Source organism: Chamaea fasciata, unplaced genomic scaffold, assembly GCF_029207755.1.
Source record: "Chamaea fasciata isolate MVZ Bird 193981 ecotype frontalis unplaced genomic scaffold, bChaFas1.0.hap1 SCAF_9, whole genome shotgun sequence".
In the NCBI taxonomy this organism is placed as follows: domain Eukaryota; kingdom Metazoa; phylum Chordata; class Aves; order Passeriformes; family Sylviidae; genus Chamaea; species Chamaea fasciata.
The window spans coordinates 6,751,302-6,770,854 of record NW_027094094.1 but is presented as its reverse complement, the minus strand read 5'-3'; the positions used below and the strand labels follow the sequence as shown (position 1 = coordinate 6,770,854).

The following is a 19,553-nucleotide window of genomic DNA, read 5'->3' as shown; positions in this document are numbered from 1 at the left end:
GGCAAGTTATTTTTGTGCAGCAGTAAAAACAGACTCCAGCTGCAGCATGTCCAAAAGCTGCTGTGTAACATTGAAACAAAACCCAGGAGCAACTCCTCCCCTGCAAAGCTTTCAACCCAAATGAGAGCACCAGTCCCAGCCCACAAGCCCTGACTCTGGCTATCACTGCCAAAAGTCTTGGTACCACAGTGAGATGCTGCACTGCCTCTGCATTTCAGTCCCTGTCCCCTGACAATGTCAGACAGAGGGGTTGTGCTTGTGCTTTTCATTTCCTCCCTGGGTGGGGACAGCAGGCAGGGGACCAACAAGATCTTGGGATATCAAAACATTTTTAGAGCAATGTGTCTAAACACATTTTTATTAATAATTAGTAACACCCCCCATACTGAAGCTGATGAGGGTGTAATCGCTTACAGGGTTTAACCCAAACCTGTCCAGCTCAAGAGGGATGCTAGGGGCTTCTGGCAAGCTTTGGAACAGACCTTTAACAAGGCATCTTCTCAATAAAAGGAAGAGTTAAAAAAGCCTCTTCAAATCCATTTTTAAAGGTAACTAACACTGTCTAAGAAATTAAAAACCATACCTGCAAAATTAAAATGGGAAAGGGATTTTGAGTGACACACAGTTATTTAACACTTCAGTGCATGTAACAAAAACTGCATACAAAAGACCATTTCAATCTGTATTATTTCTGTCTGGAGTACAGACCGTGGCCCCTAGTAACACACCTAAGCAATTCACATGTCCAGATAATGATTCCCAAAAGGTACAGCCTTGCAGAGTAACAATTAACAGCTAGAACTATCTGTTTCTTTTATTTTCCCAACATTAGTTTCTTTATGCAGTGGCTTGCTTTTCTCCTCTTTCACTTTGTTCTGGTTCAGGGCGTTTTCAGACATTTGATCCCCGCTGGTGGACACAGGATCTAAAACTACCACAGATTCTGTCTCTTTTTCACTGCTAGAAGCTTTTCTTGTCAATTCCGTGTGACTGGTTGATCTAGAGGAAAAACAATAAATATATAAATACAAAAGACAAGTTCACATATTCAGAACAGCATAAAAAACACAGAAAAGCATTTCTATTAGTAGCACATATGACCAAGACAGGCCTCCTAAGCTAATAAATAGATTTATGGATTTAACAGCTGTTATGTACAGATAGCAGCGCACAAAATGCAGCAGTCACATTCCCCCTCCTGGATCATTTGCTAAGCCAGGCATGGAAGATGAAAAATGAACTCACAAGGCACTGAAAAATGGCTTCTCCACACCTCCATCCCAGAGCCACCTGCCTGGGGGCTGCACTGCATGACTGAGGCACAGCATAACCAGGAGCTCCCGTGGCTGCTGCTGGTCTCACTGGGAGCAAGCACTAATCATTTCTGGAAATTCACCTACTGGCTTTGCTGAACTGTCAAGGGCATTTGACCCACGCTCTGTGCTGCAGAAATGGGGTGACACCACCATTGTCTGCAGTGCTGGATTCGTGTGGATAAAAAGCCTCCGAGCGGGGAGGAAGGAAAGGTCAGAGACACCCGGGTTGTCAAAGCTGGCATCAGCCTATGAATACTGAAAGCACTTGTCTGTATTCAGAAGCTTTGTACTGGTGTTGAAAACATGCAGGCAAATCCTAAGATTAGCTGGAATGCACCAGCAGAGAACATGGCAAACACTGGGAATGCCCGACCTGAACAAGTGGCAGACTGGGGTGTTCCCACTGCCACCTTACCCCTGCTGGGTGGGCAGACAGCGAGCCTGAGAGCACAGGCTTGTGCCTCCTGCACCCTGCATTCCAGAGCCTGGGCCTTCCAGAGCCTGGGCCTTCCAGAGCCTGAGCCCCCAGAGCCATCCTCCCCATGCTGTGGGCTCAGAGCCAGGCAGGCTCAGGGATGGCAGCCAAATTGCGTTGGCCCATCCTTAGGCAGGGCCCTACCTGCCTGTGGATGCACAGTCCACACCCACAGAGCCCCAACTGGGCAGGTGCTGAAATCCCTCAAGCGGGAAGGTCCTACATGCACTGCAGGCTTGTCCAGAGCCTTCCTTCCCCATCCTCCCCTCCTTTTTTTTCCTAAATTTTCATGCTTATTTATAAGGAATAGTCTTCCATACTGATAAGGTAATACCCTTGAGAGGAAAACGTAGAATCAACTGGAGGCCAGAGAAAGAAATTCAGCTAAAGGATCCATCTACCATGAACTGCCCTTTCCTGTGACAGTCTTTGTCCTAAAGAAAATGACAGGGAAGAAAGAGGTCACCCCACTCAACAATTAGAACATTGGGTGGGGACTGCACCAGCTCCCACCTTATGGGGAGAGAGTAAATGAACAGGTTAAAACCAAAAAGATAAACACAGGAACAACAGTTGCTGCACTTTCCATTTCAGAAAGAATTTACTCAGCTTGCTGCTGCAGCATTGGATAGAGCAAATGAAATTCTATGTTCGAGCTTTAATTACAAGAATTGTCTCTAACATTAGAATTTTGGTATAAGTTAATTAATGCAGAAATTGGCACTAATAGATACAGTTTCAGACTCATTTGATTATCATCAGAAGCTAGTGATTTCAAAAGGAAAATAATGCTTATTTTATGCAAAAGTTGTCAATCATTCCAGAGAAATACAAGATGGAGTATTTTGAATGTTACAGCAAATTAAACTTTTTAAGCCATGTAACCAGAAGAGGGTTATTTTTAAAAGTGCTACTTTTGAAAAGCTGATTGCCCAACACTATAAAGATGGTCAAAGACATAAATGCCAAGTTCATTTTTATTTCACTTTGGAGGTAACTATCTTTCAAATCCCAACAGCTGGACTATTTAATACAATCTGGTGAATCAAAGTATAATTCTTCACTGGGATCACAGTGGGGAGTCTGCATTAGTGTATGGCAGCATTCCAGCAACTGATGCACAGCCAAACGCTCTGAAGTCTGTTTCATTTATAACAAAAATGGATAAAATGGCAATCATATTTACCACCTTCAAAGGACAGAAAAATGAAAGATGTCGATATAAAGTAGTTTAATGGAGAAAACCGGTGATTAAATCAGTGTTTGCAGCATAAAAATAAGAATTACTATCCGACTTTGTTGTACCAGTATTGCCTTCTTCAAATCCTTCACACTGGTGCAAAACCAGCCTGACAATGCTGCTGTTACAGCTGAGGCATTGTTAAAAATTATTAACCCTATTTATCACTTATTCACAGCTTCCTTTCAACAGATTGTCACGAGCAAAATGTTTCAGTGTGAAGAATGAAGATAATTTTGGTGCTGTTTTTCGGAAAGCAGCGTCTACTCGTACAAATAAAGCTGGGAAAAGCAGTGAGTAAAGACAGTTTGCCACAGTTCTGAAAAACTCAATTTTGTCCAGCCAAGGTATTTGCATTTAGTTCTATGCAAAGCTCTTCCCTCACTGGGATTGTTAATGCTGTTAATCAATGCTCCTGTTATTTGTCCAACTATATATTTAAACCAGAAATTGAGACCCTAGTTCTACTGTACTCATTCACACACAGTTGTTCACAAGTCTGAATGTATTTTTTTATGACTAAACACATCAAATCTGCACTGTGAAATATGGATTTAGATGACAAATGCATTTGAGATTAATGCTTTGGGATATGCAATGTTCTGTGCTTTGTTATGTAAGAGTAACAGAAGCAATCTGTTCTGTTTATATAGTTACAGAACCTACAGAAGGTGTAAATACTAAAGGGTTACTAAAGTCTGTGAAGTAGCTCTGCTGTGACCTTTGCATAAAATTTACAGTAGGAGTACAAAAGGACAAACTAAGGATCAGATTGTCAACTGAGACTTGGATTTTCTTTGTTTCCTCCGGTTATATTAGAACCTTGGCATTATTTAACCTGGGTCAGTGTTCTATTCATGACATCATTGTAAAATCATTGTGATGCATACCCATTAGAAAACAGAATTTTATGTCAATATTCATTGAGAATAAAAGCAAAAACTGCAGATGCGTTTATTATTTCAGAATTCTTTACAAGGTAGGAGAATAAACCAGAGAAGACCAGAGGCCAATACTGAGCAACAGCAAAAAATACACCAATTCCAAGGTTTGAAAGTCTGAGATGAACAAACAATTCCACCACAGCACTACAAGTATTTGTCCAACAGTGATTAGAGAGAATATAATATAAACAGTGGCACTGGTGAATAAGCCCCCTGTTCCCTACTGATAGTCCCAGTGCTACCTGCAACACCAGACATCTGTGAAGGAACTGCAAGAAACCTTCTTCATTTCAGACTGCTCCTGCAAAACCCAGCTGAGTACAAAGGTGGTCAGCACAGCAGCCAGCAGAACAGAACTGCAGACAATCTCTAGCATGGAGATTGTTCCCATTTTCATCTGCTTCTTTTGAGAAAGCTCAAAAAGATCAGCAAATTTACTTAAATGAAGAATCTTGGAGAGCTTCTGCCTGCACTGAAAGGGCGCACAAAGAGTACAAGCTAAGCAAAATGTCTCAGTAGCTTTTAAAACAGTTAAAACTGAGGAGACCTCCAACTTCCAGAACATCCCATTGTTTTCTTCATCTGTTGTTTAAACTAAATTGCCCATGCTCAAGCTGCACTGGAAAACCTTTGTGGTTCATTCCAGCTGAGGCTGAGCTGCTCCCTGCAGAGCTGGTAGATGATTTGGGGTACTAAGATTACAGCCGGGAGAGGGAGGACAAATCCTTTAATTGTATAAAATCATCAGATTAAGACTAACCCTCTCCGTAGTGCACTCTGTCAGCAGAGAACTCTGCACCCAAGAAACACAATGTTTACCAAGTGCTGAAAAAACCCCTCACCAAACAACCAAAAACCCGGTGGCAGAGCCAGACACACCTCTCCCTTCTGTGCCTACACACTGCAGGGGGTCACAGGAACTCTCTTTGCTCCCAAGGAAAACAAACTGTCACCTCTTCTAAGCAGTTGTCCCGGAATTACACTCATGCTGGGTTAAACACAGGGAAAAGATCTGCAGAGGAAGTTACCTGCACACTGAGGTAAGGCCTCAGTTTCTCTACAGGACACACATTACTGATGTCTCCTCTCTAAGCGCCACCTCAGCAAAATCTCACACATTTCAAACCATCTCCTTAATGGCTTCGGACACACAAGAACCTCCTGCACTGAAATAACACCTCACACCTAGGGGTTCTAAACTCAGGTTTTCTATAGCAAGCTGCACATTAAAATCTAGGTGAAGAAAAAAGAATAAACCCTGCCTTGCAAGAGGGATAACCTGGCAATTATGAGACATGCAGTCCTCCCCTGTGATGTGAAAGGTTTGCCCGGCTGCTGCAAACAGATTAAGATGCCACCCCTTGGTTAGATTTCAAGGAATTGCAAATGATGAGGGAGCTGCATCCTTTAACCTCAGGTGGGAATAAGGAGAAGAGGATTTCTCATGCAGGCTGTGCAGCCCAGGCAGGGCACTGTTTGTTTTCTTTCGGGAATGGAGTGGTGCAGCAGGAGCAGTGTGGAGGGAAGCAGCCCCTGCTGCAGAGCACACGGCTCAGGGTGAGTCACTGAACCAGCCCTCGTGTGGCCCCCCAGGACATCCCAAAAGGCTGGATCACATGCCCTGGTTTAGCTTCACTCATGCAATGAAACCAGGGATGCAGGATGCTCTAAGGGCACTCCAGAACACAAATCAAAGCATAGCAAACGCAGACAATAGTGAGATTTGCTTCAGAAGTGCTCTGCTGATCCAAACTAAGCTGCTTCCAGGGAAGGCCAGGGAACTGCCTAATTACAGAGCCCAGTTGTCAGACCTGCTGGCCAGATGAACTCCCCTCTGCTGCCTGCTTCCAAGGAGCCCTGTTTCCAACAGTGCTTCACACCTCAGGGTCTGGAGGCTGCTTCTACCAACCTCTGCTGCAAACAGGACCCAGGAGAGAAAAGAAAAGCAAGTGCTGTGTAAGGTGGCGTGGGACCTGCAGGTTATCCCTGCTCCTCCTGCCATACAAGAGTGGGAGAGCCCCAGCATGTTCTCTCTCTCTGGAAATCCATCCCTAAGGATGAATGTTCCCAGTTAAGCAGGTTTACTACACCAGTGACTCAGTGCAAGGAAGCCCTGCAGCACAAAGGACTCTGGCCCACCACATTTGTTTTAATGCTTTAAACAGATAAATTAAAGTGAAATGTGTCTTTCAGGATGTCACTGAATAGGCAAGCTGAGAAATAAATTGAGCTTCACATATGCTTTTATAACACATAACAACTGTGACTGTCAACACAAGATCCTTTTCACTGTCAATTCACCACGCATTCTGCGAGACCTTGGGGCCTGCAATTATTTCATTTCCTTTCTTGTAAATGCAATTTCCACTTAGTTGGGTGGAATAAAAGTACACAAAAGGTGGCAGGAGTTGCTTGTATTTTATGGTTGGTTCAAAATCGTAGAAATCCACAAACTACAAACACAATTTTTCAGGAACAACCTCACCTTTCTGTCAGGGTAGGCATTCAAGAAAATGCAACGGCATTATTCATGTCAAAACAACTGTGGAAAATATCTTCATCTTTCTGATTAAACTAAAATGAAGATCATTTTTCTTCTAAGGATACTTAAATGAAATAAAAGGGGAAAATACATATGATTGAAAATAGCATTCTGCTTTTAATTCTCTGTGGGAATTAAATACAACTGTAGAGCACAAAAGGAAATTAGGCTCTTAATCCACTCAAAAATAAATGATGAAAGTACCTGCATAAGAGTGAAGGATCAGTTCATAAAAATAGATGCAAACTCAACATTCAGCTCATTTGTCATGACTTCCTCCTCTGAACAAAGCAATGGAGACTTGCTAGAATTGCTACTGGTGGTATTTTCTAACTGACAGAGCAGGAAATCAGAAGTTTAATTAGCCATAACTACAATATTTTTCCAATCTGATTTGTCTCATCTCTTTCCTTTTCATGAAATGACAAACTGATAAGCAAGCTGGCAAGGCAACCGAAGCAAGTGCACAGCCTAATTCCAAAAGGAGCCTGGTACTGTTGGAGAACAAACCAATCCTCCAGGGAATCTAAAATAAATATTGAAGTAGGTTTAACTCTGATGCCGGTTTCAGGTCTTCAATTTGCTGCGATGAAAGATTCTGCTGCCTATCTGTGCAAATACAGTGCTATGTTTTTTTACACTTGAGATTTCAAGGTACTTCAAAAATTTTACCAACGAATTTTTAAGAGTAATAATCAGGACTTGTTTTGGTTCAACAGAAACTGCCCTGAATACCAGCATATAGACTGAGATGATTCATATGATTGTATTTTTTAAAGTATTTGCCAGAACTACTTTTAATCAAGAGTTAACAATATACCTACCATCCCTCTTCAGGATATGGAAAAACCCCTCAACCTTCAAAATCTCTTGAGGGCTTTTTTTGGACAGAGAAGATGAACATTTTTTTGAAGAATGTTCACAGGTTTTAGAGGAAAAGAACTTTATTACAGAGAGCTTAATTTCTCCTTTCACATGAGACTGCAAATTATTTGGGGAGTCAGTGGTAAACAGCTGCAGACTGTACATTTATCTTGTTAACCAAAACTGATATTAAATCACTTTTCAAACACACCAGCTAAATACATCTTGTACTACAATGTAATTAATAATCGATATTCTACTTACTGTAAAGTAGGCTTGGAGCCTGTAGCACCCTTAGGCTGGCTGGGGACAGGACCTGAGTTGGGTACTTTGGAAGTGAATTCTGTCTCCACATCCTTCTTGTTCAGTGCTGCCTGTGGGGCACTGGCTCCTGAACCCAGCACAGGCAGAGACTTTGATTCTGATGTGGCCAAGATTCCAGTGGGACCTAAAATCCAAAGAAAGTTTAATGCTTTCGTTATCCAGATTGGTCCAGAAACGACACAAGAGCAGAGCAGAACTCAAGCTAAATGCAGAAATCAAAATGGAATTTTAATGAACAGTGTCCAGTGCAAGAGAATATCAAAATACTGCATTTGCAGCTTTTGCTCTCCCCACCAAGAATTCCCCTTTCTTGTAGCACAGGCAGCACTTGCTGTGTTGATCCTCCTGCCTTCTGGGGTGGTGGTAAATTCTGCTGCCCACACAGCCCTACCCAGGCCACAACTTCGGTGCCCTCCCAGCCTAATTGCAGAAAAGCCTGTTCTCAATACTAATGAAGAGTCAGTGAACTGCCTGCGAAGTCCAAGATAAAACTCTACAGCGACATTCAAACCAGCCACCCCTGCATCAGCTATGGCATGGACTCACACTTGCACAACTTGTGTTTGTAGCCAAGCAGAACATCAACATTTTCTTACAGAAAATGACACTAAAGCACAGCCTAAAAACTGAGACCCCTGGTCAGCAGAGGAGGTTAATTCAAATCACCAGTCCTAAATCTCATTTCTCTGGCTAGCATTACTTTCAAGAGGATTTTCACAGTAGGTTCATGCAGTAACTCCAGCAATAACATCTGAACTCCAGGCTGGAAAGAGGAATCTGAGTGTGCCTGTGTGTGCAGAAAATCCGGACAGAAGCGTCTCTTGGAGAAAATGGGATGAAAAGCAACAGGTGAGACAGGGAAGGGAGTCACTGTAGAAGAAGGTGAAGCTCTCCACAATGGCTGCAATGGCAGTGGTCTGGGAGAGAATGTAAAGCTTCACGAGTCACTGAATGCAGGGAGAGGAGGAGGACTCCGCTGAAGCCCAGCACTTACTGCCACTGTCCTGGTCAGTGGTCACTTTCCGGCGCCGCAGGACTCGTTCCAGCTCTGTTTCACCACTGTCTGTTTCAAGGGACTTCAAGCTCCGGGAACTGGTGGATTTATTCAGCGTTTCCTACAGCAAGAAGAAGGCATGAGAAACTCTGAGGACAGGTTATGCCTTGCCAAGCAGCTCACGTGCACAACCTCAGGGTCTTTCACGCTGCAGTTCGAGAGCTGCATGCCGAGCTGTTCCATCGGTACTACAGGAGCATCTGGGATCTGCTCACCATCCCAGCCTTACCTGGACTAATGACACAGGGATAAAACTTACTGCACACTAAGGGGTTGGTATCAGGCTTAAGAGAGATGCCCTGGCCCTGCCACTAATGAACAAATTCTGGTGTTTGTGGGAAACTGCCAACTCCCTCCATCTTAACATTTGAAGGACCTTAAGAAACTGCTAGAGAGTTATCATGCACATAATTAACCTCTGTTAGCAAAAAGCCAAAGATCCATCTTTTACTGCTCCAGTGGGTTTTATATTTTAGCATGGTCCTGTGTTGCTGCATGCTGGTGTATACATGGATCTGCAGAAACCAGGATTTATCAGCTACAACTGCAGCATATTATATCCTGTAATGTAGCTGATCTGCCATAAACCTGACCCTGCATCTATATACTTCAAGGTTTCTCTTTCACACAGAGTTAGATCTCAAGCTGAAACAGTTTTTTATACATACAGAACAGAAATAAATGTTGTTACTGCCTTATACCAAGGCTAGCATGTGGTATCAGTGAAGCTGCAAGTCCAAGAGGACTTTTCTTAAAGGGGGAGGAAAAGAGGCTTTAAGCAAAGCCTGACCCCTCACAAACTTGCCTACAGGAATTTAAACACCCATTTAGTGCATACTACATGCATTTCCCAACTCAAAACAATCAGCTGCTGGATCAGAACCTACTTGATTGTAAAATTTGCCCAAAATGTTTATAATGCAACTGGAAATTTGGTACCCATATGCTATTTCATTCTCCCTCTGACTCTTCCCATAAATCTTGTTTATTGAGCCTTCCAAAACATGCCAGACTCATACAGCATTTTTCCACACCATAAATAATATTCTGTTGACATCTTTTGTTTATAAGCAAATAACTTTTAAGCAGAAATAGCCAAGGAAAAAAGGAAATAGCAAGTTGCAAGAGCTGTGCTATTTTCAGGAGCCCTGCGAAGAAGCTCTTAATTCTTCACTCCTGCCTAGAAGTTAAAAAATTTTCTTTCAAAACTATTTGAAATTTAACTGAGCAGGTTATTCATTAGTAGCATGCTCCAGATCTGTACAAATGTACGTGTACAAAAGCAACTTAAAAAAGGGAGTCACTCAAACTCTGGAATTTGCACAACATAAATGTGTTTTGTTTGTAACAATTATATGGAGGTCTACACAAAATGCATAATTAGCATAGTAGCAACAAATGTTTACTCCATCACATTCCACCCCCATGTTTGTTGTCTGACTGTGCATAATCACTGCTCTCAAGAATAGACTGGAGTTGCATTTTATACAGTTTGACTTGCACTGCAAATCGCCTGGAAGGCTCAAAAGCAAGGAGCCCAACACAGGAGTGCAGTCAGTGCCTGCAGGTTTCCCTCTGCTCCCCCTGAAGGGCACAGTCCAGTCTCCCCTGATGCCAGTGACACAGCGCTGAAGAAATGAAACAGCTATCAGAGAACGAAGGGACCCTGGGCAGGATAGCTCTGTCCAACCAACCCTCACTGCTCCAAACAGCACCCCACATCCCACTGTTCCTGTAATTATGGAATTCTGCTTAAAGCACACTCTCAGCGTTGCATTTTATTCCTTTCCTATTTACCGCCGCATTTAATTATGCGCCCCTCTAATTAGGGCTCAGCATTAGGGTCTGGTGACTCTCTAGACCATTTCTTCCCTTCTTCCTCTGCTTTCACATGACTGGAGAACAGCAACTTTTAACACATCACTGGTGCCCCACTGGTGGTTTTAAATCACAGCAGAGGCTGCGGCTACACTCTGCTGTACCATCCTGCATCCCCCCAAAACACCACTGAACTGTTATTTGTAAGGCCTGTTTGACCACAGGGAATGATTCCACTCACCCTCTGCACCGTGGAAGTGAAACATTTTGCTTCAATACTGACAGAATTTTACTTGACTTGCCAAAGTGGCCCTTCAAAAGCTCCAGGGTTACAGAGGTCAGGGAACAAGAACTACAGCTCCTTCTGACTGAGACAATTTTAGCTCTTGTGCAAAAGAAGCAACCAGTTAAAAACAAGCAATGCAACACTTGAGTAAAGGACACAGGAGCAAACCTAGCACATTGCTCTCAGCTGGACCAAACATGCCTGATGTTCTTATTTTGTGACACGGGGTTATGGGGACAGCTATTCAGAATCCATTTTTTTTCTACATGCAAATGCAGACAGACCAGAGTTATTGCTTTATTTAAACTTCACCTACACTAACAGAAAATCTGGTGCCCCAGGAAAGACACCAGCTGATGAGGACAAGTCTACTTCTACTACATGTGCAGTCCACGGGCTTTGCTTTGGACTAGATACAGATACTCAGCTGCCTCTCCATCCCTAAGCATCCCCATGAGAGTATTTGGAAAGCTTCCAAAGAACCTATGGCAGACACAGACCACAAAATCCCCTCTAGTGGCAGGAGCACACAAACTCAGAGCAGAGTGCAAAAGCAAATTCTAGTAAGACCAAAACCAATCCTTAAGTCAAACCAAAGTCAAAGGTGGAATTGGGGGATTTTCTACCAAACTGCTCTATGACTTCAAACCAAAATGCAGAAGTTTCACAGTTTGCACAGAAGGCCCTGTCAGCTCAATGAGAAGAAAATGAAATATAATATGAAAGTTCCCTTACCAGAATCCCTTTTAGTTCTTTCATTGCACTTTCAGAGGGCTTTGGTGTTTCTGGCTGTAAACAAACACAACACACAAATGTTAAAAGCCACATGAAATGGCCCAGGGCAGACTCTGTACCTGCAGACACACCTCACACAGGGGCTGCTGCCCAGGCCTGTGGGTGTGTGACACTCCTCTGCCCCCTCCTCCCCTGGGCACAGGGCTAACACTCCATCTGTTTCCTTACTCACATGGAGAGAAGAGCCTCAGCTCTCAGCACTGTGAATCACAGACTACACAAAGATTTTGTGAAGGAGGTCAGCAATGTTCTGCAGTGGCCACATTCAGGTATTAGGTGTAAGTGTTGCATGAAAGAAAAAAAAGTGCTAATGCAGTCTACTTGTTGACCATCCCCTTTAACCACTTCAGGTATTCTCTCTGTGCTTTTTGTTTCTTAGCAGCTGTTTGTTTACAAGCTTCTTTTCTCTGTCAAAGAAACTGGCCTTTATTTACTCACTGCTGCTTTCACTTTCTTTGTTCTTCAGGTATATGCTGCTCTAATTCATTTTATCCAAAATCAAGCTAATTAAATGAGGAGAGGAAAATGTATTCTTCTGAATATTTAACTAGAAAGTTTCTTTTCAGTGTAAATTACTGTACTTAGCTAAAATTATTGGTCTGCTGCTTATTCCAAACCTTTGTTTTAGGCCTGCTTGACTGGTTGACTGGTCTCAGGTGAACTCCCTTTTTAATCCTGTCCATCATTTCTTCCACAGCTTGCCTCTTCAGATCTGTAACTTCTTCACCTGCTAAAAAAGTCAAAGAGCAGATCACATTTCAGACAGGAACTGCAGAGGAGTGGTACCAACTAAAAACCATGTTCTCATTTTGGATACAGGGATCTTTGCCATGAGCTCAGCTGCCCCAAGCTCCCCAAGGATAAAATGCCAACCTACACTGAGGATCTTGGCTTTGCAAAAGCCCAACTGCAGAAGTTTGCACAGAAGCAGGGTCCACATCCTGAAAAAAGCAAAGCTCCTGGAACAAGTCTGGGAATTGCAAAAGCTCAGTGCTCTAAGCTGAAGCACCAGGGACTGAAAGAACAGAGCTCTGTTTCCACTGTGGCTCAGCAGCAATTTCCACAGCTCCACTGACACAGGAGAAGCTGATAATGCCCCATGACAGTGACTCCCAACCACGTCTCCCATTTCACGTGGCTTTGAGGACCTGCCTGGAACAACACACCAACAGGTCAGCCTGAACTAAACCCATCCCTTCAAAATCACTGCACCAAGATAAAGGGAAAAACTGAAATGCCATGAAAGGAAATGGCTGCTTTTTCAAGAGATTTGGTGTCAGGACTGCAAAATATTTGTATGACATGGGAAGCTCTGTGATGAACCTAAATAATACCTGTTAACTTATCAGCATTCTGGATAACAAAAGAAAACACCCTTAACATACCAGAAAGGGGAGGGAGGGGAAGAGCATTTAAAGCAAATACTTGAAGAAATAGGGTTGATCCTATTCAAAGCTGCAACCTTGTACCTTATGTAACAGGAATTTTAAAAAGACTTTTGCTCTCTCACTTGTCAGGGTACTATTGATGATTCATAGAAATGTGGTTTCTGTATTCTAAGCCGATTTAATGTCAGGCTTTAATTTCACAAACAGGCTGTTTCAAATATAAAAGCTTAATTGGTGGTATGGGATAGAAACCACTCATTCTAAGTCCTTAAAAGGGGTCAAAACAAGCCTCAAGTTTGATATAATGACTAGATCAAGAAAGAACTTTCTCCCTTTTTTTAATTTTTATTTTAAGAACGGCTCAACTATTAAGAGGAAAAGCAGTTTATACGTGATTGAAGAAAGGTCAGAACTGTTAGTTTACTAATAAATAAAAAATGGGGAGTAGAGAACTTAAGAGTAAATTTCAGAGTATTTCCTGCAATCACTGTGTTTGACAGTCTCAACAAAAAGATGTAATCAAGACATCCAGGATGCTTCAAGGTAAGGAACCCAAATGAAGGCACCATAACTGGACTTCTACTGAAAGATGAGACTGACTCTTCATCCGAGATCTCGGTACAAGGTCATCTCTCTAACTGTTCTATCCAGACCAACAACCTTGTTTCCCTCAGACTGGTAACCAGTTCCCAGAAATTCCCCCAAGGAATTTCTGCCCAGGTCACTCCATTCCTCAGCTTCTCACCTGAAAATGGGAGGAGTAATACTTTCTTTCCCCCACTTCCTGCCTGTTGGTTCCATGCAACAATCCAGCCTGACTTACATACCATTAGTCTGCCAACAGCAGGGGGTTTTTTAACAGTTATATCCTATAATTTCAGCCAGGTTCCCTTCTTTGTTTAAGTGGCAGCAAATGAATTAAGCAATTCACTACAAACAAACTCCTGCTGTTTCAGAAGGAAGAGAGAAACAGCAAGAAAACCCTTGGTTATTTAACTGGCAATGCCTGTCTAACTAGCTCTGGCTCTTCAGGCACTCACAGTCATTTGTAAATCTGTACTTAACTCCTGTTCTCAACCTACTAAGTTTCCAGCTTCCATTAACAACAATAAAATGCAATTTCAGCTGTTACTTTGCATGCAGAGCCACCTCAGTGCAAGACTGTTTTGTTTTAGGTTTTCAGTGTTATTAAAGGATTAGAATTACAGTCAACTCTGAGTGGTAATTTCACAAGATATGAATTGAGGGATGAAAACTGAAGTATTTAACAAACAAGCTCTGTGGAGAGGCTCTGGACAGAAGAAATTGCCATGTGGAAGCTCAGAAATTTCCCTGTATCATGCTGAATATAACCTGCTCTGTTTAATGCTTGTAGGTTTGGTCTTCTGCCTCTTCCAGGTAACCTGTGGAAACACAAAGCCCTGCACATGCTGCAGCTCAGGCAGGAAGATCAGAACTTTTCTCCAGTTACAGCAAGTGCTAGGTCTTCCCCTGAGGTTTTGGTCCAGCAGCCTCAAAGACTGTTCAACCTCAAATTCTTTTGGAAAAAGCAAATTGGATGCTGATGGTCAGTTCAGTTGTGGAGGCAGGGATGGCTGTGAGTGCCACACAAATTGACTTGGGATCTTGAGGAAGTTTGCAGTAGAACACAAGAGACTGTTTCTGTTGGAAGGGCCCTGCAGTGACCATCTGGTCTGACAGCCTGACTAAGAGTTAGAGCATGTTCTTAAGGGCCTCAAAACCTTACAAGCCTGGGGAATCAACCACCTCTCTGGGAAGCCTCTTCTAGCGTCCGACCATTCTCACCAAAAATAAATTCTTCCTTATGTCCAGTCTAAGCATTCCTTGATGCAGTTTTAAACACTCCCATGTGTTCTGTCACTGGATCCCAGAGCTCAGCACCTCCCTGTCCCTTCCTCAGGAGCTGTAGAGAGCAATAAATTGACTCCTCAGCCTCCTTTTCCCTGAACCAGACAAGCCCAGAGTCCTCAGCCACCCCTCACAGGAATACCAAAGCTGTAGTACCAAAGACACCACTTCCCATCTTGGTGCACATATTCCTGGGCTGCAATCCCATTTCTGGACTGCAAGGCAGAGGAATGTGCTGGCACATGGACAGCTGGAGTTAACGCTGACAATCAAAAGCATCTGAACCATCTTTATCCCCAGATCCTTTCCAGCAGCAGCTTTTCCTGCAGTACCAGTGGATAACCCACAGGCTTGAGAAGGGATGAGCCATACCTGACTCCTGCTGAGGAGGCTTCTCCTTCTTGCTCACGTTGGTGTTGGAGTGAGATCTCTTGCGAATCATTGACATGAGAGACCTTGGGGAGGAAATGAAACTGCACATTGTCACTCTGTCCTGGGTCACCCACTGCCAGAATGAGCTTGAGCATGGCACATCACCAGCTTGCTTATACCTGATTATACAGCCACTTACAAAAGACTCATTTAATGGTTCTTGAATGCAGATGCACTGAATTACCCCCCACAATGCCTCCCATCAAAATGCACCAGAGAAATTTATTTCTTTTTAACAGACATTAGGCACAAATCAAAACACTCCAGATTTGAATATTAAAAGCCAGTGTCTCATTGTGACACATGACAAACAGAAGCTGCTCGGGCATAATAAACAGAAGAGCTGTAGATGTTGAAGTATTGTTCTCCAGAGGACACTTAAATATGGTGATCAGTATCTCCTCACCATTTCCAAGTTTGTAATCTCCTTACAGTGTCAAATAATTATCCCCTCACTATATTCACAACGTAAAAGTCCACACCAGCAAATGATTCATCCTTAAGAACAATTACAAGCTCCTGTGCCCATCCGATGAGTCAGTAAGGCCAGTCACCTCCTACTGAACATCATTCCTTACACAGCACAGTGACATCCCTCCCTAAATGTCAAAACTCTGTCCCAGAAAAATGCAGCATCCAGTGCCTATGTCCTAAAACAGCTGCTATCCACATACATGTCACAGTGCATGAGGAAATAGTCTGACTTTGCTACTACAGGGCTTAAAATTAATAGTTTCACCTCTTCCAAACAGTAAAGGGCAGAAATTTAAACAAAAAATCCCACAACATCCCTACATCATTAATTCATGCTATCCATCAGTGAGAAAGGAGCAGGCAGGCCAAATGAGTTAAAGGACATAAAAGAAGCAAAAGGCCAAACACAATCCTTCTGACCATGTTTAGTTTCTAAAAACAATGCAAGATGCACAAAGGGATGAATTCTCCCCAGTAATCACATCTATTCATATAACACAGTAGTTAAAAAGACTCCTGGATGTATTTCTATTACAGAAGGCTGCAAACTGTGATCAAAGTCCATTTATTTTTAAAACCAAGCAGACAACAAGAAGATTAGCTGAGTTTTTAAAATTAACTAAGCACCCTTTAGCGTTTAGTTAATTCATTTGGGTCTAATGCCTGATACATCAGCACAGACCGGTCATCTTCTTTTACAGTCCTTTGCAGAAATCAAGCCAAATTTTGGTAATTTTGCCCAAAAACTGCTTGATGACTGGGTGGCTGGGTAGTGATTTTCTTTTATTTTCTTTTTTTTCCCCTCCTTTTTAAATTATGAAAGTGATTGTGGGAACTCAATGGAGTCTACATTTTCATCATCAGTATCTGACATGAAGGGACACACAATAATCTAACATATCCTTTGGTTCAAAGGAGTTTTCTTGGCAATAGAAAGCATTTCACAAGTCTATAATTACAGCTATCAGGTGAATAGAAAAAAAAAATAATCTCCAAAATTTAGAGGAGACAGGTATCCCTCCTCCTCCAAAGTCACAGTCTAGACAGTTTGTTAGGCTTGGCAAGGCACAACTGGCAGCTCAGAACTGGTCAGGGTGTTAAGTCTAGGGGCACTGAGTATGTCCTGCTGCTCAGGAGCCCCAGACAGGTGCAGAAAGCCTTTTTTTCCTTTAAAGACACTCTTCCTGCTTGGAGGGCAGCTGCTGTAAGGAATTGTGCCTCTGCAGAGCAGCACTGTCACGGTATGGGGCTGGGAGGAGGAGGAGGAGGAGGAGGAGGAGGAGGAGGAGGAGGAGGAGGCAGTGTGAGCACTCACCGTATGGGGTTGGGAGGAGGAGGAGGAGGAGGAGGAGGAGGAGGCAGTGTGAGCACTCACCGTATGGGGTTGGGAGGAGGAGGAGGAGGCAGGGGTGGCGGCGGAGGCGGCGGGGGAGGCGGGGCAGGGTTTGCCGACTGCTGGATTCGCTTCTGGAGTTCATCAACTGCAACGAAACAGACCACAGTGAGTTCCTGGGCTCTCTCATCTCCTCTGAAAACCAACTTCGATGGTTTAAGGAAAAAAAACTCTACTAATAAAGTAAAGAACAAACAAGACTAAACCACACCACTGCCACAAGTCCACTTTTCGACATTTTCTACCAAGAACAATGCACCAGATTCCCATTAAAACAGCTCCCTCCAACTTGAGTTAGTACTGAAACTGAAACTCTCCCTCACACAGGATTCTTCATACGAAATGACTGAGCAGGGAAAACTTGATGCCATTGCTGCAATGGTCTAGCTGAGCTTGTATTTGAGAATGAATTAACAAGAGATGAAAGAAATTGACAATTTTAACCTCCAGACTTATCCCTGTCTTGCTGATGGTGTGGGCTTTCCCTATAAAATTGTGTCGTGGCAGAATGGATTTTTTGTCTCTTGTTTTCATGTCAGACCTAAAATGTGGAAATTACTTTTCTGCACCTGAAATGCTGTCAAATATAATTAACTAGGGAAGGGCAGAAACAGAGAAAAAAGGTGTCTTGAATTTCTTTTAGTTACAAAAATCCTTAGCAATTGTTCTGTGTACAGGAGGTTACAGCAGAAGTAAGAATATGGTTTCCATAGTGGATATGGGTCTTTGTTCTTGCAATGATGAATCCAAATTAAAATTACAGTATTTTAAACTTATTTTTACATTTTAAAAGGTAAAAAAATTAAAAATCAGCTTTAAAGCCCAGGTATCATCTTTTGAGTCTTTCACGCAGACACCGATTCCCATATATTTATCCATCTGTAAGACTAAGGGCTACCTAACAACAGGATTTTTGTTCCTTACAGAAGTTTTGCAAGGTTATTCCTTCACTCACATTTTGGACACAGTTGTTCTGCAGCTGAAGGCAGCTGCTGTACTTTATCTAGTGAAGCAAAGCTACACCAAAGCTTCCGAGGTCTTAAACGTCGATGTGCACCAACCACCCCACATATACACGTTAGCCCTAAAATGAAATTTTACCTGAATGCTTTAGGTCTCTAGCTTTTTCCTCTGCGTGCTGACACTTCAGCTCCAGTTCTTTTTTATCTTCTTCCAAAAGTTCTAGTTGCTGTTTAAGGCGACTAATCTCCTTATGCAGTGACTGATTCTCTAGCTGCTCTTCTAATTCTTTAATCTGCAGTTGACAAACAAGAGCATTCATCACAAGAAAAAGGCATTTTCTGTCCCTTCCATTGGCAAATGACCCACTAGGCACACTGAGGCCTGAAAACATCATGTTATAGTACAGGAGTGAAGAACAAGTCCCAGAAAAAGGAAAATTTTTGAATGAGAGCTGGAAAGATTCTTCTGAGAGATGTCAGAATTTTCTGTTACGACCCCAACTTGCTTTATCTCTTCTTTAAAATACGTCTTTAGCTCCAAAGTACTTAAGCTTTACGTTGTTCCCTTTTCTTTTTATAGAGTTTTTATCACATAATTAGAATTTCATTTCAGAACATTTCCTCATTTGAAGCACGAGAACATTGACTTTTTTTTTCTCTTACTGCTTCCACTGACAGGCTCATTATTTAAACTCCCTTGTCTTAACTCATGCAGATGCCAGGGGAAATTATGGAATATCTGATTCAGAGGGAGCATTCATCTGATTCAGATGCAGAGTAGCAGTAACTTCACACCTCCCTAAGTAACATACAATTGATGAAAGGACAGGAATTGTTTACCTATCCTTAGTGTTACTCTGCTAACAGACTTTTAGGAACACGCTTCAGGGCTAAAGCAAAGCTCATTTTCAGGCTTTCCTGGGAAGCAATGGTGATTTCTCCCTGTCAAGAGATCGACCTCATCCAGTTCCAGAGAATATATCTGTTTATGTCCTATCGGTTTAGATCCTCTCACACCACTTTGCAGACTCACCTTCCACTTCCCTGCTGCAGTATGTCTGTTTTTCCCCCACCCATTTGTTCAGCAAGACCCAGGCCTGTGGGTGCACTGCTACCTCTCACCTCCAGTTCTTTCCTTATACCCCCAAGACACCCTTCGTATCACTCAATGTCCAAAATATCCTCTTGTCATCTCTTCACTTGATGGAACCCGGCTCACTGCTTGCAAATGCACTTTACTGGCACCCAGAATAAAATACCTGCCTAAACCAGAGCCTTCAGGCTCAGGAGCCTTCCAGTTCTGTACCTATATCTGAACAGTGACTCAGAAGAAGGGAATCACAACCTTCTCTGAAATTTGGTTCTTAAAAACTCGAA

The 19,553-nt window shown here is 42.7% G+C and overlaps 1 protein-coding gene across 2 annotated transcripts in view; it reads right to left on the bottom strand.

Moving 5' to 3' along the window:
• Positions 1–668: 668 nt before the first annotated feature.
• Positions 669–19,553, bottom strand: part of SHTN1 (shootin 1) — a 52,846-nt gene continuing 33,961 nt past the window's right edge. Inside the window, exons 10-17 of one of the 2 annotated variants that reach the window (XM_066190852.1) lie at positions 18,316–18,469; positions 17,197–17,302; positions 15,288–15,370; positions 12,276–12,388; positions 11,599–11,652; positions 8,700–8,820; positions 7,646–7,829; positions 669–999 (exon numbers count right to left, since the gene is read on the bottom strand). In XM_066190852.1, the coding sequence (XP_066046949.1) occupies positions 789–999; positions 7,646–7,829; positions 8,700–8,820; positions 11,599–11,652; positions 12,276–12,388; positions 15,288–15,370; positions 17,197–17,302; positions 18,316–18,469 (1,026 nt within the window). In that variant the 3' untranslated portion in view covers positions 669–788. The remainder of the gene's footprint in view (positions 1,000–7,645; positions 7,830–8,699; positions 8,821–11,598; positions 11,653–12,275; positions 12,389–15,287; positions 15,371–17,196; positions 17,303–18,315; positions 18,470–19,553) is intronic. The other variant, XM_066190853.1, reaches the window with a different exon arrangement.